This window comes from Syngnathus acus, chromosome 17 (genome assembly GCF_901709675.1).
Source record: "Syngnathus acus chromosome 17, fSynAcu1.2, whole genome shotgun sequence".
Taxonomy (NCBI): Eukaryota; Metazoa; Chordata; class Actinopteri; order Syngnathiformes; family Syngnathidae; genus Syngnathus; species Syngnathus acus.
The window spans coordinates 4,215,344-4,240,533 of NC_051102.1; the positions used below are offsets into that span (position 1 = coordinate 4,215,344).

Below are 25,190 nucleotides of genomic sequence, written 5' to 3' on the forward strand. Positions count from 1 at the left end.
AGAAAGAGAGACAAGTGTGTGCCTCTGCTGCCTTCGCGCCTGTGCGCAGTGCTCCGGCTGGGCCGCTCCTTCCTTCCTCCCTCCTCTCCCTCACTTCCTCCTCACAGCTGGCTCGCTCCTTTTCGGATGCTGGGAGCCTTCATCTTTCACACTCCGCACTGGATTCCAAAAATTCTGAGGCTGGAACCACCAACAGCCCGTTTTGCATGGTTTTGAATTTTGGATTCCCACCCACCGCGAGGAGGAAAGTCGAGAGGCGAAAAAGAGGCTCTCCATCCCCCGAGGGAATTTATTTTACAGTAAGCAAGCGCAATGTCATTCCAGTTTTCTTGCTCCCAATTTCATCAATTCCACACGTGTAAGCAACGGGAGAAAAAGAGCCTAAAGACATGTAGAATGTGACTGCAGGCTTGAGGAAGGTGTGAGTTTTTGACGAGAAGTGTGCTTTTGTCCGCCAGATGTTATTTGACCACGGTCACGTGGATTTAGGTCTTATTGCGCGTTTTACTCGCTGTAGCGCTTGCGTTGATCGTGGGCAGAAAATGGAAACCCCCTTTCCAGAGAGTCTCGCAATCCATCCGTCCGTCCATCCCTGGCGTCATCCACTCCATCCATCCATGCATCCGGGTCGGAGGAGGGTGTTTCTAATGCGAAATCTAAATTACTTTGAGATTGACCTAAATTTGAGCGATAGTGTAAGATTATAATGCGTGACAGAGGTTTAGCGTGCCCATCCCCGTTGGCTTTACAACGCAACGATGCTGTGTGCTTCAGACATGAGCCTTGCGAGGGGGATGCAAAGGCAACTTAGAGCCAGCTTGCAGCTCCAGCTTGGGCCTGCCTCCCTCACTGTCCATGTGTAAAAATAAATAAATAAATGTGTGTTTATCACCAGCTCGGGCCGTTTCTCTTCACCACTGTGGAGTAATTAATCCATTCATTCCCCCAGATTACCGTGTTTCAGAGGAAGCATTTTCGTGTTGCTCATCTTTATTGTAGTGAGCTTATGCTTTGTGACCTGGCAGCAATGTGGATTTATTTTTGTTCCCAAAAAAATTCGGTGTGTTGGATTGTTACGATTGGGCACAGGTGTCAAACTCCAGCATTGGGGGCCAGATTTGGCATCACACATCATTTTATGTGGCCCACAAAAACAAACAATTGTGTTTCTGGCTAAAGACAGTACCAAAATTGAAAATTGCGCCGAGATCCCTTCTTTTTTTCTTCATTCTTAATATAAGCGGATTAATAGTTGATGGTATTTTTCTTGACTTGTGTTTTCAAAGTAGTTATCCATCAAATTGCTGTCTGTGGGAATATGATGAGGGGCTAATACAGTGAGATGGTTTCGCAATCATAACAAGCCTCTAAGGAAAACCCTAATGTGGCTCATGACAAACATAAGTTTGACAACAATGCATTAGGGGAAACTGATACAGCAGATGGCGTCCAACATTATTATAGTTTAAAGTGTAAAAATAACATACTCTCCATTATTTTTTATAGAAATGTATTGTACACAATTTTCTTCTTTTAAACTGCATTTCTCTGTTGTCTGTGTTTTTCTGCTGTATTGAGCAGGACAGCATTCAGGGCAAAGGACGCCCTGGAAATCTCTAATTGAACGTGGCATAGCAATGTCGTGTGTGTGTGTGCGTGTGTGTGTCAGTCAGAACCTCATAAGAGGGAACACATAACCCCAATCTGGCCTCCTTGCACTGTCTCCCAATACATCTTACATCAATGGATCTAGAAGATTCCTGCTTTTTTTTTTTCTTCTTCTTCATGATGGCTACAAGCAACATGTGCAGCATCCCAGAGCTCGAAACAACTGCTGTCCTTCTTCAACCGCATCCTAAATGATCAGACGTGTGAATAATCCCCCAAGTATTTCTGCTGCTTTTCTGTAACACTTTGAGCAGCATTAAAGTAAGCCTCACTTCTAGCAAAAACACAGAGGGCCCCACCCTCTCCTACCTCACCCGACTCTCACTTTCTAAGCCTAATTGTGGAAGATTCATGGTAGATGGTGGAAGTCAGCATACAGCTAAATCCCTGGTGAAATGTCGAGGAAGCGATGCATTGTACCACGGCTCAGAGCATTTTTAAGGGCATGTTATTGTCCTTTATCATCTTCATTGGTTGAGTTGCTGCAGCCTCAACAGGCCTCATTAAGTTTAAGATGGAGAAGATGATGATACATTTGGTAAAATTTCCCTCAAGTCTTAGTGACGCATATAATAAGTTGTGTGTAAAAGTCTCATCTATACTAATTGTCATGCCTTAGCTCTCTGTACTGTACTGCAAGTACTTAATATATTTTGCAATTCAAATGTACGGAAACACTGCTTTAGGTTTATAGTTGATGACATGTAGTTACTGTACCGCAAAAAATAAAATAAAAAAGATACTCAAAGTGCAGTTTGCTAGCCCAAAGCAACTTTGATTGCTTCCTCTGCAGCTAGTCAATCAGGTGAAAAGATCTTAGCACTTTGGTCTACTACTTTTGGTAAGACAGGACAAGCTAGGTAAATTATTACAGGTTACATTACAACATAATCATACGATGAAGATATTCTGCAAACCCTAACAAGCCCCCTCTTTGCTGCACAGTGCATACATCCAATATTCAAGTCTATAGAGCCCCACGTTGTTATGGCAACTGACTTGTGAGTGAAAGCGCTGAGGTCATGCACGTACTGTTGAAACACACTTTAAATGTTCCCGCATCACCCAGTGGTGGAAAATTGACAACATTTATGAAAAGTTCCTTAAACTGAATTTTTTACAGACTATATAGTAACATTCAATTGTATCCAGGTGATAGAGTGGCACCCATCACTTCCTCTCCATGCGCTCACCACTCATGTGCCAGACTGGTTCCCTAATGGAGGATGGGAACGAACCGCTGCACTTCAACTCCTTGTTTGAAGCCCTGAGTGGTTTTCTGTCCTCTCCTTATCCCTTAAAGGGGACAGGAACGAAAAGTATCTATAAAGAGGTGACAAGATGGTTTGCTGCACATGTCGCTTTGTCATTTGTGATAGTGTTCACAGCAAGAAAATTGTCCTTTGCTTTGTACTTGTGTGTTTCTCGAACCCATTTGGTTGTGGCAAGCAATTGAATGCTATGTATTACTTGTTTACCAAAAAATATGGTGAAAAAAACTATATAGCTTTGAGGACAGAATGGATTGTGATGAAAGCAAAACATGGTGAAGCTGTTGTTGCATCTCTCATCCCTTTTTGCCAAGGCAAGGCTGGCATCATTGTTTCGGTGAGTCATCCTTCTGGTGAGAGGCTAAGACCCTTGGTGAATTACAATTTATTATTTTCAAGCGCCTCGATCCTCTGTTTACATGTTAGCTCCTGATTTCCCACCAGAGATTCCTCTTGGAAGTCGGGAAGATCACTCGAGGAGAGGAAAGGAGGGGAAAATGTTTGGAGTAATGAGATGGGGGGGGGGGGGTTTCCCTCCGGAGACGTCAATCCAATATGATGCGTGTCATAGATTAATTCTCTTTGCGGCTGTTTTATGACTATAGCTAAAGTTTGTCCTTGGTGGTATTTTATCAGTTAGAGCTGTCTGTTTCCACCTGAGATTATCTTCTACTCCTATAACTCCCCTTTTAGTAAATGGCTCAACCAATTAATCCCCTGTGGAATCGCCAAGTTGCCGTTGCCAAATTGTGGTTGACATGGCAACCGGTTGTTGTGATGTCAGCGAGGTGCCGTCTTTGGGCTCCAACAAGGCCAACCCTTGTTAAGGAAGGGCTTGTTAAGAACAAGACACTGCTGTCATGACAATGTTGCTTTTAGATACTGAAGCCATCAGAGGTGCTTGCAGTGTATAGACAAAAAGTGGCTGGAGCAAACGCATTATACCTGCATTGATTTATGATTCGCGGTTGTAATTTGACAAGGCCATAGTAATGAGAAAAATCTGCTTTCTAGTAAAGCAGCTAAGCAATAATGGCTGTTGAGTTACTGTCCAGTACAAGGGGTCCAGGGTTTATGATGCTGCTGACGTGACCTTTGGAGGTTACAGATGGCCAGCAATGCATTATTAAAGTCGTCTATTGTAAGATTTAAATTGATAAGACAAGAACAAGCCTGCTAAAGTAATTGCTTTATGTATCTGATATTATCAGCTTTACTTGTAATGAAACTTTATTTAGACTATAATGGACTATACCACTTAAATAAAAATCATCTTTTAACATTTTTTGTTTTGTTTAAAAATCTTGCAATATAAGTTAGGACAAAAATAAGACGATTCAACCAGTCGCTTCATGGAGCCACTCCGCTCCAATGACTTTGCGTGCCCTTGTCTTTTTGAAAATGTGTGCAAGTGTCGTTTTGGCTGGGTGGGCGTTGGAGGATTAGCTGCAGTCTGACAGCCTATTTTGTGGTCCTTACATAATTTCAAATGTTCTTGTCCATATTTCTGTTGGGAGTAAGTAAGACGGCGCTTTTAAACTCCTAATGAGTTGTGGCAGTTTCTCCCTGATGAGAATTTATCGTCGGTTTTGTACCGTGTTTTCCGGACTATAAGGCGCACCGGACTATAAGGGGCAACTTCAATATATGGCCCATTTTAAAACTTTGTCCTTATATAAGGCGCACCAGACTATAAGGCGCACCATTAATGCATCATGTCAGATTTTTAATCCAAATCAAATCATTCTCCATTTTATCTTTTTTATTTCCACTTCAGACGCAACAAATTAATTTATAATCACAAAATAATGATCCATAGTCTTTTTGATTCATGATTCATAGTCTTCAGCGGGCCACTTATGATTGATTTCATGACACAATGCTTCGGGCCAGTTTAAATTTAGGAATTTGGTCCATATATAAGGCGCACCGGACTATAAGGCGCACTGTCAGCTTTTAAGAAAATTTTAGGTTTTTAGGTGCGCCTTATAGTCCGGAAAATACGGTATTTATTCGGTGAGTTTAGGTACACTAAAGAGGTAATATTGAGCATTTATTTATTTATTTATTAATGACAAATTAAAATGGTTGCAGTTAACATGCCTATGATGTGTTCATGGGCCAAGAAAGAGATTCTCTAGATTTATTTATTTAGCCTTTTTGATTATTATTTGTGACAGACTGGTTTGTGTTGGCTCCTTTGCAGACTGCAAAGACTCAATGTTTTCTTTTGTTGGCTGTGTTTTGATAATTGTTGTTTTTAAGAAAAGTCTGCCTTTTGAAACATCATTATCATCAAAACCAAAGTGATGAAAATAGCCACTCAAAAAGGAACTTTTTTTTTTTTTTTATTAGATGTTGAATGTGAGCATTTCCCTCATTCATTTCAAAACCTTTGCCAGCATGTGTGCACCGTCGAGTTTGTGCAGTGGAGGAAGTGGCTTTTGGCCACTGTAGTACTGCATTGTCTGGCTTTAAAGCCTCTTCATTCACTATGCTACCATTGAACCAGCTGCCTGACAGCGACTAATCTGCTCATTGTTTTAAAGGTTTGCTCAGCATTTTGGCCTCCCATTCAGCCGCGCAACATGTTTCTTTTGGCAGGCTAGGTGCTTTGCTGTGTGCATTTGTCACTCTGCATTTGCAATGTTTGTTATAAACTCAACTGCTGATTTCATAAAATGTCCAAGTTTAACATAAAACCAATAATGACTTGACAGAATTGGAAAGTATATTATTTGATTTTAAAGATTTTCAGACACTGTGGTAGATATAACCCGACAACCCAGAACAGTTTATAACCTTGTCATTCATTACATTTTTCACTTAAAGGGATTTTTTTTTTTTTTTTAGCTAGAAATGACAGAAATAAAAAAGACCCCTCTCCAAACTTGGGCTAATTAGGATTTTTTTTTTAAATTGAGCAGTGCCTGGTACATGACTAAGCTGTCTGTCTGTCTGTCTGTCTGTCTGTCTGTCTGAGCGATGGAAACAAAATAATTATTGTCCTTACTCATCTTCAGCTTCAGGCTGGATTCATGAAGTGGATTGATTTGTGTTCTCACACTTCACGGTTGAAAGCTCATAAGAGGAAACTAAGCTGTCCCTTTACTCCACCATCTTGTCCTTGATTGTTGATCAGTGCCTTTCATCTAAAACATTTATACAGACGTCGCTATAAATGACAGAATAATTATTTTTTTCTTCACCTGCAAACATATTTCTGAACTAATAACAAAGATTGTTTGTCAAAGCCCATTCATTTTTTTTTCTTTGTTTGAATGGGAAGGTCCGTGCACCAACAATGGTCCTCCAATTAAAAAGTGGTTCTGGGTTGAGATATTACAAATAGAATTAGACCATTTTTAGAATGAATGTTTGCAAAATATTTTGTTTGAAAGCAGTATTTAATTATTTTATTTATTATATTACCCCCCCAAAATCTTCCTTGTGACTTCCATTGGTGTACAAAACTCTGTTATGTAAACAATGGACGATTTCAAAAACAGCATATCTACGTACATCCTTTTTCTTATTTATTTTCTCCATTTGTGGCTTCAGGTTTCATCATGGAGAGTCATTTGCTTTTTGGCCACCATAGACTGAGCAAGTGGCCCAAGGCAAATGTAGGCATCCCACAAACATGGATAAGCCAGACAGACCTTCAAGGCAAGGTTGACTCAATTCCACCAATTTATTCAGGCCATGTCAACGAACATGTTGGCCTAGTGGCCTTCTTCAAGGAATGAGTCTTGTGGTCAAGAGGGTTGCCCTTGCTCTGTCAGGCTGGCTCTAGAAATCTCGATTTGATACTTCCAAATCTCCATCCTTGTAAAAAAAAAAAAAAAAAAAAAAAAAAAGATTTTGTTTAGTTTTTGAGACTGTTTAAAATGAGCGTCAATGTGAAACCGTGCTATCTTTTTGAGTCTTTCCATTCAAAATATACCCTTTAGCTATGACTTTATAGACTGCATCATCAAGAGAAGATCAGCTGACAGAAAGCACAGAGCGAGCAAAGTATATGCAGTAAACACTCTCCAACAGTCACTGCCAAAGTCACTGACACATGAAATATGAGAGACAGCACCACTTTTCACTATTTATAGCAATTGAGACAGAGTAGCCACATCACAAACACTTCACATTGCCTCATGGCATGATTTTTTCATTGGCTTAAGAGCAATTGCAGCCAATTTTAAAAATGCACATACTATATGGAACAAAAGTGGCATCTACCGTCTGTGCCACTTCACAGTGAATGCAGCCTAAATAAAGCGTTTCCATTCTCGTAGCCATAAGGTCGTATTTTAACTTTGGTACAGGAACGTGGGCTGCTGCTCATTTTCAAACCTTCGTGAAGAACATTACTGAATCAACTGAAGATTAATATTATTAATATTGAAAAAGAGATTGCTTTCATCATTCTTCTTTGTTGCCCAAACACATGAGCACCACTGCTTTTGGCATTACCTTATAAGCACTTGGCTTGTTGTCATCTGAATTTTCAGCATGACCTAAGTTGTGCCATGTTCAAGTCTTTGCCAGTCATCTTAGGCTGCTTGATGCTGCTTTTCTCGTGCTCGGCTTGGACATTTGCCATGGTCTGAAACGAACGCAAAGGCTATTTGGCTGTCTTTGATGCCCGACTTTCACAAGCAATTTCTTCCATGATGTCATTACTTCTGAGAAAAGCCCTTCAAAGTTGGCCCAATGTATTATGCATGGCACGACTATGGCTAGCAATGGTGCCCTCAGGTAGTAATGGTGATGTTCCCGGTGCAGAGAATAAGAATGGGAATGTTTTGAACTGAATATTTATGGTGAAGTTGAAATTATTTTTCTTCCATTTTATTTATTTATTTTTTTGGGATGGATGGTGGATTTATATTGGCTCCTAATAAGTGTAATTTTCTGAACAGTTTATTGCAGCATTTAGCCTCGTGCTTTTTTCAATCCAACACTGCAAGATTTTTCCTCATATACGGAATTAAGGAAACTAAGGAAAGTGTTCATCTATTAAATCAAGCATACTCCATAATGTTTAATACCTGGGATTTCCAAAAACCTCCAGACCTTAGTCTCACCCTTTTGGGATTAGCATCCGAATCAGGATTTGTAATTGCAGGCGTTTATCCCACATCAATTTGCTGTAGAGCTGATGACGGGATAGGTTCTTTTTTTTTTTTAAGACAACAGTAACATTTTACACTTACTAATTGTACTAGGCTCTAGGCTTAGAGGTGACATTCCGTCTGTCTGCCCAAATTTTCATCCTCTCTTAATCCAGAATACATTAGCTGGCTACAAATGTATTACCATCTCCTGCTCAATGTGGAGTCATCAGTATAGAATTCCTGCAAAGTAGATTAGAGTAGAAGAGTGAGAATTACCCAAGTGTCAATAGCCTCTTTCACACTCCCCATCAAAGTCAGGCTTTTTTTTTTGTTCCCATACATACGTACCTGCAGATTTACCGCAGAAACTTAGACGTCTACCATTGTGCCTCTAATACGCCAATTTTCTCTAAAGGCAGTGCGAAAAGGGATAATAATAATAAAAAAACACCTGAGCTCATGTTTTGTTGGATTAAGTTTAAAATGCCTGAGCAGAGAGGCCGACGGATGGAGCCAAAATCTACACCTTATTTGCATTATCAGTAAAACTATTATTTGAAATGTTGTATTTAAAATCTGACATTTTTATGGCCATTTGTACTCAGCCACATGTTAATGTAGCATTTTGGCTCACTGACGCATTTGTTTGGTTTTTAGTTTACTGTGCTGTAATAATTGTGGCTACCAATTAGAGTCTGGGATATATTATGTGCATCATGCAAACACCTGATGCCAAACATATGATATAATGACTCAATAATCTAGATTGCTCTACGCTTCCCTCAGTGTTCTGGAATATTAGATTACACGCCCCCCTAGTGCATTTGCTAAACTAAAACTTGACGCGATTTTGGACGACCTAAAAAAACCTCCAAATTTCAGAATTGCAGAAATCAAAATCGTTGAACAAATCATTGTCATTATCATTATAGTTGAGTTTTAATTTCTTGCAGCACAGTGGGTCTTGTAACTTCAGTAATTACACTGTGTGGCAAAGCTGTTTGTAAACATAGCCCACCTAGAGGATTTAAGGAAAATATGTATACATAATTCATTATGTTGATCATATTTTTAGCTTCACAAGTTGGTTTGGAGGCTCGCATGTAAGTAAACAAGAGCTACTTTGTAGTGAAGATGAGTACGTGTTTGTTTTCTTACTGCTGTTGGAGGTTTGCCCTGAAAGTTTTTTAGGGGGTATTTTTTCCTTCTCTATCTAAAAAAATAGAACAAAACAACAATAGGATAAAAATTAATCCTCTATCATTTTTATTTTATTGTAATTTTTCTTCGGCACTTAATGGCACTAAAATCCATTCAGTGTTTTTTTAGTGGTGTTATTCCAGTGAGTACGATTACACTACATGAAAAATGTAATGTCTCAAGTGCAGAGTTTCCGTGTTCACTTGAGTGGCATAATTTAAATGGGAAACCTAGAGGTGTGCACTTTTCCTCAAAATTGGCTTGCTTCATGGTGTTTGAACCAGGAGAAATGTATCAGTATGAAAAGTGACTCAAGTCTGGGCTCGCTTTGTACGCAACTTGGTTATATACGTATAGTTTCTCTATTGCTTTACTAACTCCTTGCCAGTAGGGGGCTCCCATTCCATCACAGCATCCAAAGCCAATCATAAAGAGTCTTTGGTGACTACCAACCATGATTCCATGGCACCCCAGTGTGCCATGAGAGATCATTAGGAGTGCTGTGTGAAATTATCGAACGTTACTTAATTTGTCAGAAATATAAATACTCTGCTCCACCTGCTGCATTTTCAGGGTGAAAAATATTCAAACAAATTTTTGCATGGAAAAGGGAGGGAAGAATGACCAAACGTGGGTGTAATATGACTTAATATGCAGAGTTTTGAATTTCGTAATGAATCTTAAGCCTGCAGTGGTGAGGCCGGTCGTTTGTGTGTGTGCATGTGTGTGACAAAGACAGAGAGGAAGATTAAGGGAAATGTGGAGGAAGAGTGGAGCGGAAATTAACTTGAGGATTTATTTCTGCTTTAGTTCCATGTAGAAGCAAACAATTATTCGTGTGGCTTACAGAAAAATCCTTGTGGCTTACAATAACATCTCTGTCACAGGGAACAGACTGTAAGAGTCTACAAATACTTTGTATACCCTTGGATATGAATCAACAACAACTAAGAGCTGCAAGAATCAAGCTGCAAAATGGAGGTTATTCATACCAGGCATATAACTTAATACATGGTGCTTTATTTTCGTAGCCAGTGCACGTGTGCTTGGGTGTAAAAACTGGCTCGTCTTTATCTTTGTGCTGGCGTGTTTGGGATTTTGACAGACGGCACAGCACCATGAAAGTGGTCTAATTTGTGGCGCAGGTGCTGTAACACGATTTTGGTGGATTTGATAGCGGCGCAAGCAGACAGATTCGGAGCTCTATGGACCTGTGGTGGAGGTTATCATATTTCATTCATAAATAGGACAACAGCGTGCACTGAAACGGTGCAAGCAACACAAATGAATGTGAATTTTTCTCCTGCCAGCAATTAATGATACCAGCCACCTTGTATTGTAACAGAGCACCTTGAAAATAAGCTACAAAGTCAGGAAAGTTAGCGTGTTGTGAAGTGATGGAACATGCATACGGATTTGGCCCAAATGAGACACTATAAGTAACATTTCTTATAGTCTGCAAAAACACGTCCCCCATTGGCCTGCACTTACACTACGTAAACTTGCGTGATGATTAAAAATGATGCACTTCTGACCTTGTGGCTTACTTTGAGAAGTTGTAGGTATATCACTTATGTAAATTACTAATTAGCAAAAGGAATAACAACAGGAGCTTGTGCATGAGTAATCAGATGATGCTTACTTCGCCAGCCATGCTGCGTTTGTAAAAGTAAGGAATACTAACTGTTATTATAGCAAAAATGTCCGTTGTTCTTAATTTTGTCAATTTATGTCAGATGAGATTTTGGGTTCATTTGAAATGTAATTATTTTGGTATGACTGTACGTGTTGCACTCTACAAATATTCCACGTAAAAAAATAGAGTAAAATGAAGCATTTAAAAAAAAATAATAATAAAAAATAGAAACCAACAAGCTTGTTTTAAAAACAGATTTAAAAAAAAAAAAAAAAAAAGTAAAAAGAAAATAAAACCCAAGTATAATGAAAAATCCCCAACTATTGTAACCCTGACACGCACTAGTTAAACAAAACAGAATGTAGGTCCCAAACAAGCTCAACCACACGACCTGTGGACCTGTGGACAGCTTTCCAGAGGCTCTTTAAACATACTGCATATATTTCTGTGCAGGGCAGAATTGAATTGTGTGGCCCAGAATTTGTGTGTGTGTGCATGTTTGTGTATGTTTGTTGTAGATATAGTATGTGCACACGGGTGATTTTCCTGGCAACACTAATTAAAACAGCAGATAAGCTTTACAGAGGAGCGCATTTAATTGAATCCCACCGTTTGATGTTTATTTTAGTCTTTGCAAAGTTTATATTGAGACTCAATTAAACTAGGATTTTTTTTTATACATATTTGTTAAATCTGGTGGATCATTTGAAGTGTGTACATATTAATTGAATAATAGATACTTATTGTAACCAGTCAGCTCTTAATGGTTTTGTGAAAAGTCCGTGGGTATCTCGATGCCCATTAGCATCTGGAGCCGACCAGGCACAGATTTGGTTAATGGAGTACCAGAACACTCAGAGGCAATCTGCCATTGTTTGCGTTTCACAATAAGAAGTATTCTGTGCATACGGTCCACCCACACATATGAACGTTCATATTTCTAAAGAGTATCATATGGCCACTGAATTCACGTGGCAACATGCAATTGCCTGGGATAAGCTCATGTGGAGTCCATTCTCACAAATTCACACAGTTCCATGTCATTAAAATCATTGATGATGTAACTAAAGTTCTGAATTTTAAGTTGCCAGAATCGACAACATATTACAGCATTGCAGTATTTTGGTGACTGGTGAGTTGGATATAAATACTAACCAATCGACAGCATAGTTATGTTCTAAATATGAATGTTAAGTTGCTGTTAATTTGAAAGGCAAGACTTGGGTACAGGCAGTCAGCAAAGGGACGGATGACTGGTGAAGCCAAAACACTGCGGCAAGTTTTAATGAGGTGACAGGGGACACGGAGAGACACAAAAGAAACTCATCTCGGAAGGAATGCACACATTCACACACGGAATTGTGCTATAACATAGAGATATAGCCGTGCTTTAGAAACAACACACTGCAGTAAGATAATGTGCCCGCTTGGATTTTATTCTGATTTGCTGCTGCTCTGTGATGAATTCTGCCTTCGCCAAAACACCCCAGTCTCAGACCGTGCTGATGAGCTTAAACGGTCAAAAAGATTAAGCTCGGGAATTTCTCATGTCATGGTGTGATGCTTTTACAACTGTTGTAAAAAAAATGGGAGATTACCCCTTTCAAATGCAGCTCTAAATACTCCTATGTTAGAATGTTGAAATATAGACAAAAAAAAAAAGTATAAATATACAAGCTTATACTGGAGTAAAATAAAGCCGTTAGTCATAATCCATATTCAAAGTCTTGTCTCTGGCTGGCCTGTTGGCCTCCATAACCCAGTTGTGATGGCTGTTATCGGGGAAAGCTGCTTTGTACTGGTCAGTTGTAGGATATGGTTGGCTGAGTTGACCTATATTTGGCTGCCTTCCCTGTCTGGGTGCGTGGTTAATATCCTCTGTCTTGTTTTTTCGTTTTTTTTTTTCAAATGAGAACTGAATAGAACATTCAAACCCAAGCCTAATTTTCATGCATTTTCATTTTGATGAAATCATGCATATTTATTTATTTATTTATTTATATTAAAATAAAATGAAAAAAAAAACATGGTATAATGCCTACAGACAATCCTCATTGTTTTTCCATTTAGCAGTATTTTTGTTTCTGGTCTAATTTGAGTTGTGTCCACTTTACTTTATTTCCTACTGCACAGTGTTTGTTTTCTCTATTTTTTTCCCATCCTGAACGGTGCAGTCTTTAATTTAGCTAATTGTTAGCTGCCACCCCAATTGAGAGGGAAAGTGTTCCTGCTTGAAGTTGTTTATTTTTCACCATAAATGTTAATTCAAATCAACACAGCATCACTGCCATTATCATTTGTGTAACACGAATCAGCTAACTTAATGCAAATATTCAAAGGTCATAGATGGGCCAAGGGAAATTTTTGTTTTTTTATGGTGATTTAAACCATCAAACAAACTTTGTTCAAACTTGTGTTGCCACCGAGGAACGTATCGTTTCAGTACCATTACTTATAGTAGATTTAATTTCGCATTCTGCTCATACTGGCGGTTGCACAATGTTTTCCTGTTGGTCCTGCAAAACAAGACAAATAACTTAAATAACCCTGTGATGTATTTTACAGTGTAAGAAAAAAAAAAAAAATCTAGCGGAAGAGAAAAAAAATTAAAAACAGTCCGGAGCAAAGAATATAAAACATGCAAAGAATGGGCAACCAAGTATTTTTGAGCAACAGGGGAAAGTTCTCAAAGGGCTCAGGTGCACTGTAGCGTTGCAGATTTTAACGTAACCTGCGACCTTTGAGGCCATCCTCTTTCTTTCACCCTCCACTGGACGCTCTTAAATAAAGCAGAAATGCATTGAAAAGGCAAGGAGACATTAAAAATAGGTCAAGTGTAGAAAAGCAGGGGAACAGTGATGCAAGCAAAACAAGAGAATATATAGCCTTGGAAAGGCAGCATGACAGAGGAAGCAAACTTACAATCAGGTGACGACATGTCAAGCAGGGCAAGACAGCAAGGTGGATGATAATGAAATATGTAAATGCGAAGATAATTGATTGAAGACATGTCAGCCATATGAAAACATTCAGTGACGAGATTGTCTCTTGCGAGATGAGTTTTGCCCTCTTGTTCTTTGCCTCCACTTTTCACAATTCCACTCCCATCCCTCTTTACTTTTTCTTGTCTTCTTCTTTTTTTTTTTTATTGTAGTGTGACCCCTAGGCTGTTGCTGTCTCATGCCGACAGCCAGCCATGCGTTTGCATAAATGTGTGTGCGTACGTGTGTGTGCATGTGTCAAGTCCTCATGACAAGTCTTTCATCAGCACGTAAAGCCGGCTGATGCAGCCGTTACGCCAGCTCCGTGCTGCATCAGGATTACAAGGTGCATATGATGCCTGTGTCCTCCCACTCATGGTCTAATACAGTATGGCACATGGCATCCTTGTCTCTGTGTGTATTGTCACAAGACTCTCTGAGGCAATACATCTACCGTAATTTCCGCACTATAAGGCGCACCTAAAAACCTCCAATTTTCTCAAAAGCCGACAGTGCGCCTTATAATCAGGTGCACCTTATATATGGACAGTTTTAAAATGGGCCATTCATTGAAGGTGCGCCTTATAATCTGGTGAGCCTTATTGTGCGGAAAATACGGTAGTTTCTTATTGCCGCTATGGAAACCAAAATCCTTTGTTAATAGAGCAGGAGCAGGATCGCTAATCATGCTGGATTATCATTAGCCTAATATGTCCACGCATGCCTAATTTTCCAATCTTTTTCTCCTCACATGGTTTTCAAATGATGCCTAAAATAATCTCTGCTTTAATGTGTTCAATAAAATCAAACGGCTTTCCACTCTCATCAATCATCTGTACCTTAATTATCAATTTTCATCACTCTCATTTTGACAGATGTCCATGAGTATCAGATAGCGTGACTGCCTTCATCCCCAAACCATGTTAGCTGAGAAATAATAGTAAAAAATATGTTCCCTTGTTTTCTAGGAGTGATGCCAGTGCCTGAAGTGTTTTCTGACACTGCCAGTGCTGCCACCATGTTGAGCCCTGTCCTCAATGCCTCCAACGGGGATGGATCCGAGTCGGAAACCACCTCTGCCATCCTGGCCTCTGTCAAGGAGCAGGTATGAACTGTGAAACATTTAAAAAAAAAAAAAAAAAAAGCTCTAACCTTTCATAAAATTCAATGAAATTGACTTCAAAGCGTACGGAGTTCAGACAAAAGATCTTTGGCTTGGAGCTAGTCAGTTAAAAAAAAAAAATAGGATCATTACAATAGTTTAAGATCACTGTCCTTGCCAGGTGATGAAATGAGGACTTTGTTGAACGTTGATATAGAAGAACAGCTTTGTCCACATAGCATTTTAAATTGTTGATATCATGTTTCTACTAAATCTACTAAAGTCAACTGATGACGAATAATGTACCAATTTTATTCTAATCCACCCAACAGTCTGGGCCCAAATGTTGGACAGATGGGCTGCGCCACTAATCACCAACATTGCCACCCAAAAATCATATTCCGCTTGTATTTAAAAGTACTTAAAATCAGCTTACTCTCTTATAATACGGAATAACGGAAAGAAATCTGATGATGATGGATTAAATCTAATTTCACTGTTTCAAAAATATGGGGAAAAAAAAAAAAACATGACCATGGCTTCAGGACACCTTGCAAGAAAATGTTCATCTGAAAATTGCATTTTAGGTTTCATAAGACTTTTGTGTTAACATTAAACACTGCACCATCTTCTTTTCATTATCAGTTTGCACACTCGATAGAAACAACCAACACAAATAGCAAGGTCAATATTTGTATTTCCCTGAAAGTGAAAAGCTTCTCCTTTCAAAAGTCATGTGAATGAATTCACTCTATTAACAACTTGGCAATAGCCATCACTCTTTCCGGAGACAGACTTTTACACTCACTTCATTTCACCGCAACAGGCTGCTGAACATACACATTAGGGTTTGGGTTTTTTTTCCCAAAGAAATTTACTGGAGTGCACTCCATTCTGAACTTTCATGCCGCATTTTGGCAGCTTGTACTGTACTCCCTTCTCTTCTAAGCACTGCACTTTAACAACTTGTCTTTCACATTCTAGTAGCCAATCTGACCTACTAAAAACATTTCAAGGCACACTCATTTAAATACCGTATTTTCCGGATTATAAGGCGCACCGGACTAGAAGGTGCACCTTCAATGAATGGCCCATTTTAAAACTTTGTCCTTATATAAGGCGCACCGGACTATAAGGCGCACCATTAATGCATCATGTCGGATTTTTAATCCAAATCAAATCATTCTCCATTTTATCTTTTTTATTTCAACTTCAGATGCAACAAATTAGTTTATAATCACAAAATAATGATCCATAGTCTTTTTTTGATTCATGATTCATAGTCTTCAGTGGGCCACTTATGATTGATTTCATGACACAATGCTTCGGGCCAGTTTAAATTTAGGAATTTGGTCCATATATAAGGCGCACCGGACTATAAGGCGCACTGTCGGCTTTTGAGAAAATTTGAGGTTTTTAGGTGCGCCTTATTGTCCGGAAAATACGGTACGTGTTCGTAATCTCATGCCTACATACAGTCATTAAGATGCTGTTTCTTTCAACACGTGATTAGTAATTCAAAACAATATTTCTTGCTTTTGTCACTTCCTGTCAGGATATCATTCATCATTTTTACTACAATTCTATCTCTTGTGTGCCAGCCTTGAAACCATGTTGCTTTACAATAGGAGATGTGCCATTTTGATCGATTGTCTCTTTGATGGCAGATTAAGTGAAAATTCCACTGGGTATTGACAGATTAATGTTCACTTGCTCTTTGGACACCTTTATTTTAAGACAGTATGCTAATATAGTGTAAAATCGTGGTTTAAAATACTTAAAGCTGCGACAATGGTTGTGTCGGCAATATCCTTAGGACACACAGCACAGCTCTAGCGATCCCCGTCTGCCTGTTTTTATTACGACCAACTAAAGTTTGTTTAGCTGAGGGATTAACTCATTAAATTTCCCAGCATTGTCCTCTTTTAAAGTTGCTAATTAGATTTTCATAAGAAAATGCTTTGAACATAACTGAAGTGTTTGAGGTGGGGTGGGGGGAATGTAATGTAATGAGTGTCAGGAGTGTCTCCTTGCTCAGACTGTCTCTTTCTTAATGGACGTATAAAAGGTCTAATAATATTTAAGTGGAATGAAGAGCATCACAGAAAAAAATAGAAAGAGTATTGTTTTGGATAGCAAGGTTTGAGAAAGCTTTATTATTGGCAGTCTAGCAGTTTTGTTGTTACCAGTCTTCCATTTCTTTTGTGTATGTGGATAATACAGTCACGAAGCTTTAATTAAAATATTTTTATGTTATATCAATTTTGTTAACCTTCCATTAAAGAAGGAAACATCCACATTGATCGCTGAAATAAAAGGAAAATAAATATTTATTGTAATTATAATGAGTTACCTTTAGTTATTTTGAGTAAACAAACAAAATGAAATGTCTCCACGTGGTGGAAGTTTTGTGGAAAGAATGTGTAGATGATTTCCATTTTAATTTTTATTTTATTTCTGTTCTGAGAAACTATGTTTAACACATTGTACAAGCATTGCATTATCCTCACACTCAAAGTAGAATTGAAGCACTGCAGGCTTAAATTAAACAGTCAAGTGAGTTGCAGTATGCCGAGCAGACGGTTGACACTGCAAAGGAAACGATATCTTCCTTTATATTTGATGAGTCTTCGTCTAATGGAGGATGATGATTATTTCATTTCAGGCAATGAAGAAAGAGAATGAGTCAGTGATATAGCCCTGAACCAGGATATGAATTTTATAACATTGCCTCCTCAGAATCATAACTATTTCATAAAACTATGTCTTAAGATCATTGATGTTTAAATGATGGATGATTTGGGATTATGAACCTTATATTCCATCATATCACACTTTGTTGCACTTATGGCATACAGTACAGAAGTAAATGAGCAACCAGACAAGATAGCCTTTAAATTTAAAGATCAAAAACATAATCTCTACTGTAGATACTTTGGCAATCTAATTTGATGATGACAGTTGAGGATGAATATTTGCCCTCACGTCATAATGTCTTTACATCGTGCTTAAATCATGTCCAATAAGGGCGGGGCGGGTGGTGAAGGGAAGGAATTAAAACATTGCCCTACAAGCACAGTCCTTTTGAAAACAAGACAAATCTGTCTGGTTGGGATGAACATTTAAGTAGCTCTGGGATCAACACAACACTAAATCTCCCTGAACCTGTCCTCCCCCTTGCTGCTCGGAAGTTTTCCTCTCCTTTATTCAATGTCGCGCCAATATCGCTCCCTGCGCGCTATCACGGTCCACCTTCTCCCGTTGGCTTGTTTCCCTTCGCCTGAGGGACAAATTTGTCATTGAGTCGATGTACCAAATGAATTTTTTTGACCCAAACAGTGGCTCAGATAGCATAGATACTAGCGACATGCCCAGTGGGACACCTCCTCTTTGCTAAACAACTTAATGCCAGGCAGACACCACAGTGCACAATTAGGCATCTTTATGTAAGAAAAAAAGAGGGAGGGACATTTACATTACACACACATGAAAAGAATCTTTCGTCACAATGCCACCTGCCCCTGTGGAACCGCCCAATTCTTTTATTTTATTAATTGCTCAATTGCTATGATGGTCAGCACATCAACTGTTGAGTGGCACGCAAAGCATATTGTTAAATATCGATAATAGCAAACATTGTTGGAAATCATAACAATGCTGAAAATTTGACCTTCGAAAAGAAAAAAATTATAAAATGACTTTTCTCCAGTTACCTTCCTTCCACATTCTGAAAAGCAAAACATGTACATATGTTGGGGTAATAATAAAAGACTCACAACTGAGATCACCACTGAGATCACAAAAGTGACATAAGACATTTGTGTTTCTTTTTTTCTATTTTGTTTGAGGTATCATTCGGAGACCATCAGGATTTGTCGTCTTAGGCTTTTTTTTAAATTTTTTTTTTAGTAGGAAATGATTCCTTTGCCTGGGCTTGCCAAATGACATTGGAGCGGCTTTGCAAAATTGCTCCACACCAAGAATTTTCTTTTTTCCTTGGCTGCAATTCAGTGCCAATTTGAGACGCATAATGAAAAAAAAACATAATTAAATTTAGTTTGAAGTTTAATCTCATGTTTGAAGAGTCAGGAACAACTATTTGTATATAAATTGCTCTCTTTGCTATTTTATTTGCTAATTGCAATACCTTATATTTTATTTAATAAATGGCATAATTTTCATTATTAGACACATTGCTGTACAGTGTACTCAAGCATGTTAAAATTACAGTACAATAATTATAATAATAACCATTAAGTTGGACAGTCATTAGGCATATAAATGCACTTTTATTCCTCATATATTCAAACAGCCACATGAGATGGGCAGATACCAATTTGAATAAATATATGACGACGAGCTGGGCCGCGCTTTGCATGTGCTTTGTGGATTTGCTGGCCAGTCATGACCGGTTTATTTAGTATTGGTGAAGAGGTAAGGAGCACACGTCACATAAACAAATACAAAAAGAAGCCAGCATTTTAGCCCGACTCAGTAGGAGGTGCGGCAAGCTTCTCAGGAGCAACTGACGACCCCTGTTGGGAAGGCAATGGGTTCTAATTACCAGGCTTACTGCATCATGGTAAGGCTTGTTTTTGCATGGTTGAATTTTACTTGAATCTCAGATGTGTAATGTTTCACAATCTTCTTCACTACTTTGGTACACACCAAAATGCCTTTTTGCATTTTCTTTCTGGGCAAAGTAAACATTATGAACTGGTTGGTTATAGAATAGAAATTCTGAATTATTCAGACATTCTGTCTTATCGCCCACAGCACACTAACAGAAAAGAGTCAACACATCACTCATCTTGGTTTGTAGACTTTCCAAATTCTTGATGTGTCCGTTTGAGCTCAAAATCAAACATGGTGTGTTGGTTCAATGTTGGAAAATACGGAGTGAGTAAAGAATAAGTGGATTTGCAGTGATCTTTAAAAGTGTAAACGCGGACTGGCAGGGAAATGTCCAATTCCATGCTATCATGACACAAAAAGATGCAAACGACACGGTTACATTCAATTCTACCAGTACAAGATCACGCAAAATACCAAAAGAAAGAAAACTCCAACTAATAAACCTATCCTGTTACAATTTCCATCTAAATTTTGAAAGTGGTAAAAACAAATCTGTAAAAATGAAGGACGGTCATGTGAATAGTTCACTCTGTACTTTATATGCGTCACAATCAAAACACCAATTTTGCGTCTCACTGTTGTTGCCTTTCTCTTTCTGCACATAACAAACAAGTGCGCCCTGTTTATTTTCCATCCATCCATCCATCCATCCATCCATCCATCCATCCATCCATCCATCCATCCATCCATCCATCCATCCATCCATCATCTGTACAATGTAACCCCTAATTACATCTAAGAGTAACAAAAGCATGACCTTGACATGAACCTGTTGGCTCCACTTACAAGATGCATTTTCCTTTCAGAATAGGTTGTACCGACTTTTACCGTGGAGTAGTAGCTACAGAAATAAATAACCAGTGTGTGTTGGTCTCCGGGCATGTGAATGTTTGTACTTATGAGACCATCTTTCCTGCACATTTTACTCTTTACATAGAGACGGAGAGAGGGAGAAAGAGAGAGACAGAGAGGGAGAGAGAGAGAGAAAGAGAGAGAGAGCGGTGACTGGTGAGCAGTGGTCTTTTTTGCAGGGTGGACCAGTAGGAGGGCCCATTGTGATGCAACGTTGCATGAATAATGCCACTGGGCTTCTAAATGCTCCGTTGCCATGGGGACCTTTGTGCCTCAGTGAACACTGCGAGAGTGTGTGTGTGTGTCTGTGTGTGTGTGCGTGTGTCTGTGTGTGTGTGTGTGTGTCTGTGCATGTGTGCATGCATGTGCATATGCATGTGTGTGTCCATGGCCCCCATGGAGGGAATGATAAAGAGACATGGAGAAAGCCAAAAGAAGGCTCAAGTGACACTTGTAGTCTCTCTCTCTCTCTCTCTCTCTCTCTCTCTCTCTCTCTCTCTCTCCCCCTCTCTCTCTCTCCCCCTCTCTGTCCATATCTCTCTGGCTGTGTCTCGACCCAAGACAGATGAGTCTTTGGAAGTAGTAGAGCAAATGTATTTGGCCAAAGGGTAGCAAAGAGAAAAAGGAAACTGAAGTCTGCCTTGTGAAGTATGGTCCGTGTGAAGGTATGTGGACTTACTCACTCGTCTTCTGCCTCATGGCTTTACTTTTGAACTTTTTCTATTTTTGTTCCCTTGAGAATTTCATGGTGTTCCTCAGCCTGCAGTAACAGGTGTCTGTATGGCAGACCTTCACTTGGAGGCAGTAGAGATTGGAGAGGCAGGGGGGAGGAGGAAAGGAGGAAGCAGGGTCTTTTGTTTGGGCTTTTCAAAAAGCCTTCCAACAGAATTGTCGCCATCCACGCAGTTAGTCATTTCAGCTTAACCTTTCAGTAGCCCCGTGGTCTCGACAGTAGACGCACCAAACAAGCAGAACGCCTTTCATCTTTTTCTTCATCAGCCATGGCGTTGTTTTATTGAAGTAGGTGTTTTTTATAAAAATGTTTTTAGCATCAACTAATGAGCTTGGTCATATTAGTGTCAGATCACAGAGGAGGAAGCAAGCTGTTTTCTTTCATGCAGTAGTTTGTAAGAAGTAAATAGGGCACATGGTGTGGATTGTGAGTTGGAACTCCATGTGATGGAATGGCAACTTTCTCACACCTTTGGACTCTGTGGTAGGTTTAGTTCTGCATCCGTTTAACTGCTTCTTCTTTTTAGCAAAAAGATAATTAATGCAATATTTATCGTGGTAGCCCTTTCATGATATTTGAATTTTTCTTTGAATTTTCTTAGCACAACTTGGATGACTCTTGTTTCACTAGAGTAGTTAATTAGAAGCTTTGCAAGATGTTTTTTTTTTTCTTCAATGTTGTGTAAATACATTCATGTGTCACCATGTTAAAGCTATTAGGAGGGAGGAGGCTACATGTCGTCCTTTCCGGTAAACGGTATTTGCAATTGAGCAACTTCAGCAGCATGTGTATGCCCATCTGTGTGTGTGTGTGTGTGTGTGTGTGTGTGTGTGTGTGTGTGTGTGTGTGTGGTGCAGCATGTTAACATCAAGTCTGCTGTGCGTTAACATTTTCCTCTCCAACTGAATATAGCAGACATGGCGTTTCTAATCCCACGTCATCGTGTAGTCCTCCAGTGTCCCTCAAGGGTAACTTCATACAATATAAGCATTGTTATTCGACTATACATGGAAATTGTGTTTTTAAATGAATGCTAATACCTTTAAATGTGTATTTGCGTGTGGTTGCTACTAAAAATGGGAAAATGGATAATTACAGAGGAAGTCAGCCGTGAACGTGTTATGTTATTGACTCTAGCAATAATTTCTTCTAATCACATTGTATCAGTCTGGAAGAGAGACTAAAGGTGCCTCGGGTGCGTAAGCTCCAGTAGATTAATGAGATTCATCATCATCATTCCCCTCTGATGAAGGAGCAAAACCAAATGTGCTCATCATGTCTTAAATTGTTATTTTAGCCATGTGACATGTGCATATGTATCCCTACATTAGTACACATTCTTCTATATGTAAGGTTCTATGGGAATAAATATTTTACAGGGTGTCCCATATATACATGAGAAAAAAAAGTGCATGTCAGAAAATAATTTGTCATTGCTCCGATATATAGTATATGAATTTATGGGTCTCATTTTAATCATCTCTAAAATAAAAAAAATACATAGCCTGCCTGTTAAGGCAATATAAACTAAACTTTGAATTTATGATTATACCCACGGACAAGTGTCCTTTAAAGCATACAGATTGAATAAAAATTGTGACATGATTAATTATGTGGAATCCCACTACTAGACTGTCATTAACCAATTTGATAATCAAAATTCTAATCTTAAACCACACTGCAGGCATTGCATGCTCTTTGGGGAAATGTGACAACCAGGAAATGTTTTGCATAATTTGGGTATATTGGATATGTTAAATTAGCCATCATGATTTCTACATCTGACATTATAATCAGGTTTTGGCTGACTTTATGTTCCATGTACACATTATCCTCAACCGGCAGAATTGCCACCTCCACAGTTTTTTTCCGGAACCACCGAGTACAGCAATCTTTAAAACCGAAACACGCACATGCACGCACGGACACACACATTGATTTGTCACTTTAGTCCAACTGACATACTAATTTGGTAAATACTTCAATGAGACGTTGCATTAAAACAAATGAAACCAATTAACACGGGTTAGAGGTTCAAAGAGTGTATTCTGCAAGGCCTAATAAAACACATTTAATGTTAAATATTTATAAGTTAAAGAGCTTGTTTGTTTTTTTATTCGAAAGAAAATGCTCCATGTTTTGGATATACCGAGCTATAAAGACTTTTTTTTGCAATATATCCTTTTTGTTAGAAAAAAGAGGAAAATGTTTTTCCTGCATAATGTAACCTATATATTTGCCATTTACAGGTAAGAAGAATTTTCCAAACTCTCCTAAGATACAAGTGTCAAAACTACATAAGTTTTCCCACCAGACGACAGAATCTATTTCACAATTATACAAGTGTGATGCATCCAAAATAAAATATATCGTGAGTGTAAATAGAACAATTTTGACACTCTCTCCGTCTCTCTCCAGGAGTTGCAGTTTGAACGTCTCACCAGGGAACTCGAAGCCGAACGACAGATTGTTGCCAGTCAGCTGGAGAGATGCAAGCTTGGCTCTGAGGCTGGAAGCATGACGAGCATCAGGTATGTGCACAGTGTGTGTGTTTGTGTTATCTGTGTGCAAGCACATGCACTTGGATGCCTGTGTGTGTCAAATCCATCAGATCCTCTTCCATGAACACACATGGGCATCAGGTGTGCTCTTGCTGGTGACTGGATTACCAGCAGGTTATATATTAAAGCATTGCTGTTTGATTCATGTCCAGAATTAATCTTAAAAAAAAAAAAACTGTCTTATACTGATCAATTCCACATTGGACACGTAATCTAAATATAGGGTGATTCCGTAATATGATTTCTGTGTCTTTCCCTGCCTTAAAAAAATCAATATGCCCAACCCATATTATAAAGGCCACACTCCAGTGTTTGTTTTGAAACCAGAGCACATTATCAATGGTAATGAATTCACTGGATTTGAATTGGAGAGAACATCATGTCAGGTGGCAGCCTGTTCTCATGTAATTTACATATTTTTTTGGCTTTACTGACGTATGAATTTTGTAAAATATAACACATTCTGCGGCAAGCATATATCTTGCAACTCTGAATTAATGTCAGAATAAGCTTTTGTATATGACTGATTTGTCTGATTTCTTTCTAACGGGTTTGCCACTCAGTGACGGTGTGAATATGAGTGTGAAAGGTTGCCTGTTTCTATATTGGCACTGTAAAATAAGATAGAATAGGCCCCAGATCTCTGTTATCCTGAACAGGAAAAGCAGTGCTGAAAATGGATGGAAGTATCATAGCATTTGACCCAACATAAACTTAACTAAAGCGGTCCCAGCATTGACCCTTGAGGGACCCCAACGGATTCAAAACTTCCAATGGTCAAATATTAACTCCTTTCATTCAATTTTAGGACTGTTCCATTTAATCCGAACCAAGTTTCCAACTTGTTCAACAGTATTTTATGAACAATTGTATCAAACGCTGTAAGACTAGCACCGACATCTGCTCTGCATCAGTGTATGTAAGAGGAGTAAATAGATGAACAAAGATATGTTATTTATAGTAAATAAATCATATAAAAAAAAATTAAATGATAAATTATAAGTCATGGATCAATGATTTGAAGCAACTTCAAATTCTTAGCAGTCACACAAATGTAAAAAGAAGTTCATGCACAGTTTTCAAATCCTGGGTTTTTAAAACAAAAATGTTTTGATTAGGGTTATTTGGTATTCTCCAAAATGGTTAAACACAAAACGTCATACCTGCTCGGCCACTTGAATATAGATAAATAATGAGCATGATCATGTTTGCAAATATTTGGCTTTTGGATCACTTTGAGCAACTGTACAGTACCAAGAAGTTCATATTTGGACTGAAACTTTGAATGAAACAGTAGCCCACCTTAGAAACAAAATTGTCTTGAGTGCTTTCCAACATCAGATTTCATGGCATTTTTGTTTTTTATGAATGGCAATTTAATCTTAAATTAGGTTGACATTGTGTTAAATTCAGAGTCCCTGCCATGTCAGTCCAGCC

At 38.7% G+C, this 25,190-nt stretch overlaps 1 protein-coding gene across 9 annotated transcripts in view; it reads left to right on the forward strand.

Annotated features, from left to right (window-relative positions):
• The window catches only part of ctnnd2b (catenin (cadherin-associated protein), delta 2b), a 76,802-nt gene continuing 51,612 nt past the window's right edge, over positions 1-25,190 (forward strand). For 4 of the 9 annotated variants that reach the window (XM_037275689.1, XM_037275690.1, XM_037275692.1 and 1 more), the window contains exons 1-3: positions 1-299; positions 14,839-14,975; positions 23,611-23,723. In XM_037275689.1, the coding sequence (XP_037131584.1) occupies positions 14,844-14,975; positions 23,611-23,723 (245 nt within the window). In that variant the 5' untranslated portion in view covers positions 1-299; positions 14,839-14,843. The other 5 variants (XM_037275698.1, XM_037275691.1, XM_037275695.1 and 2 more) reach the window with 4 other exon arrangements.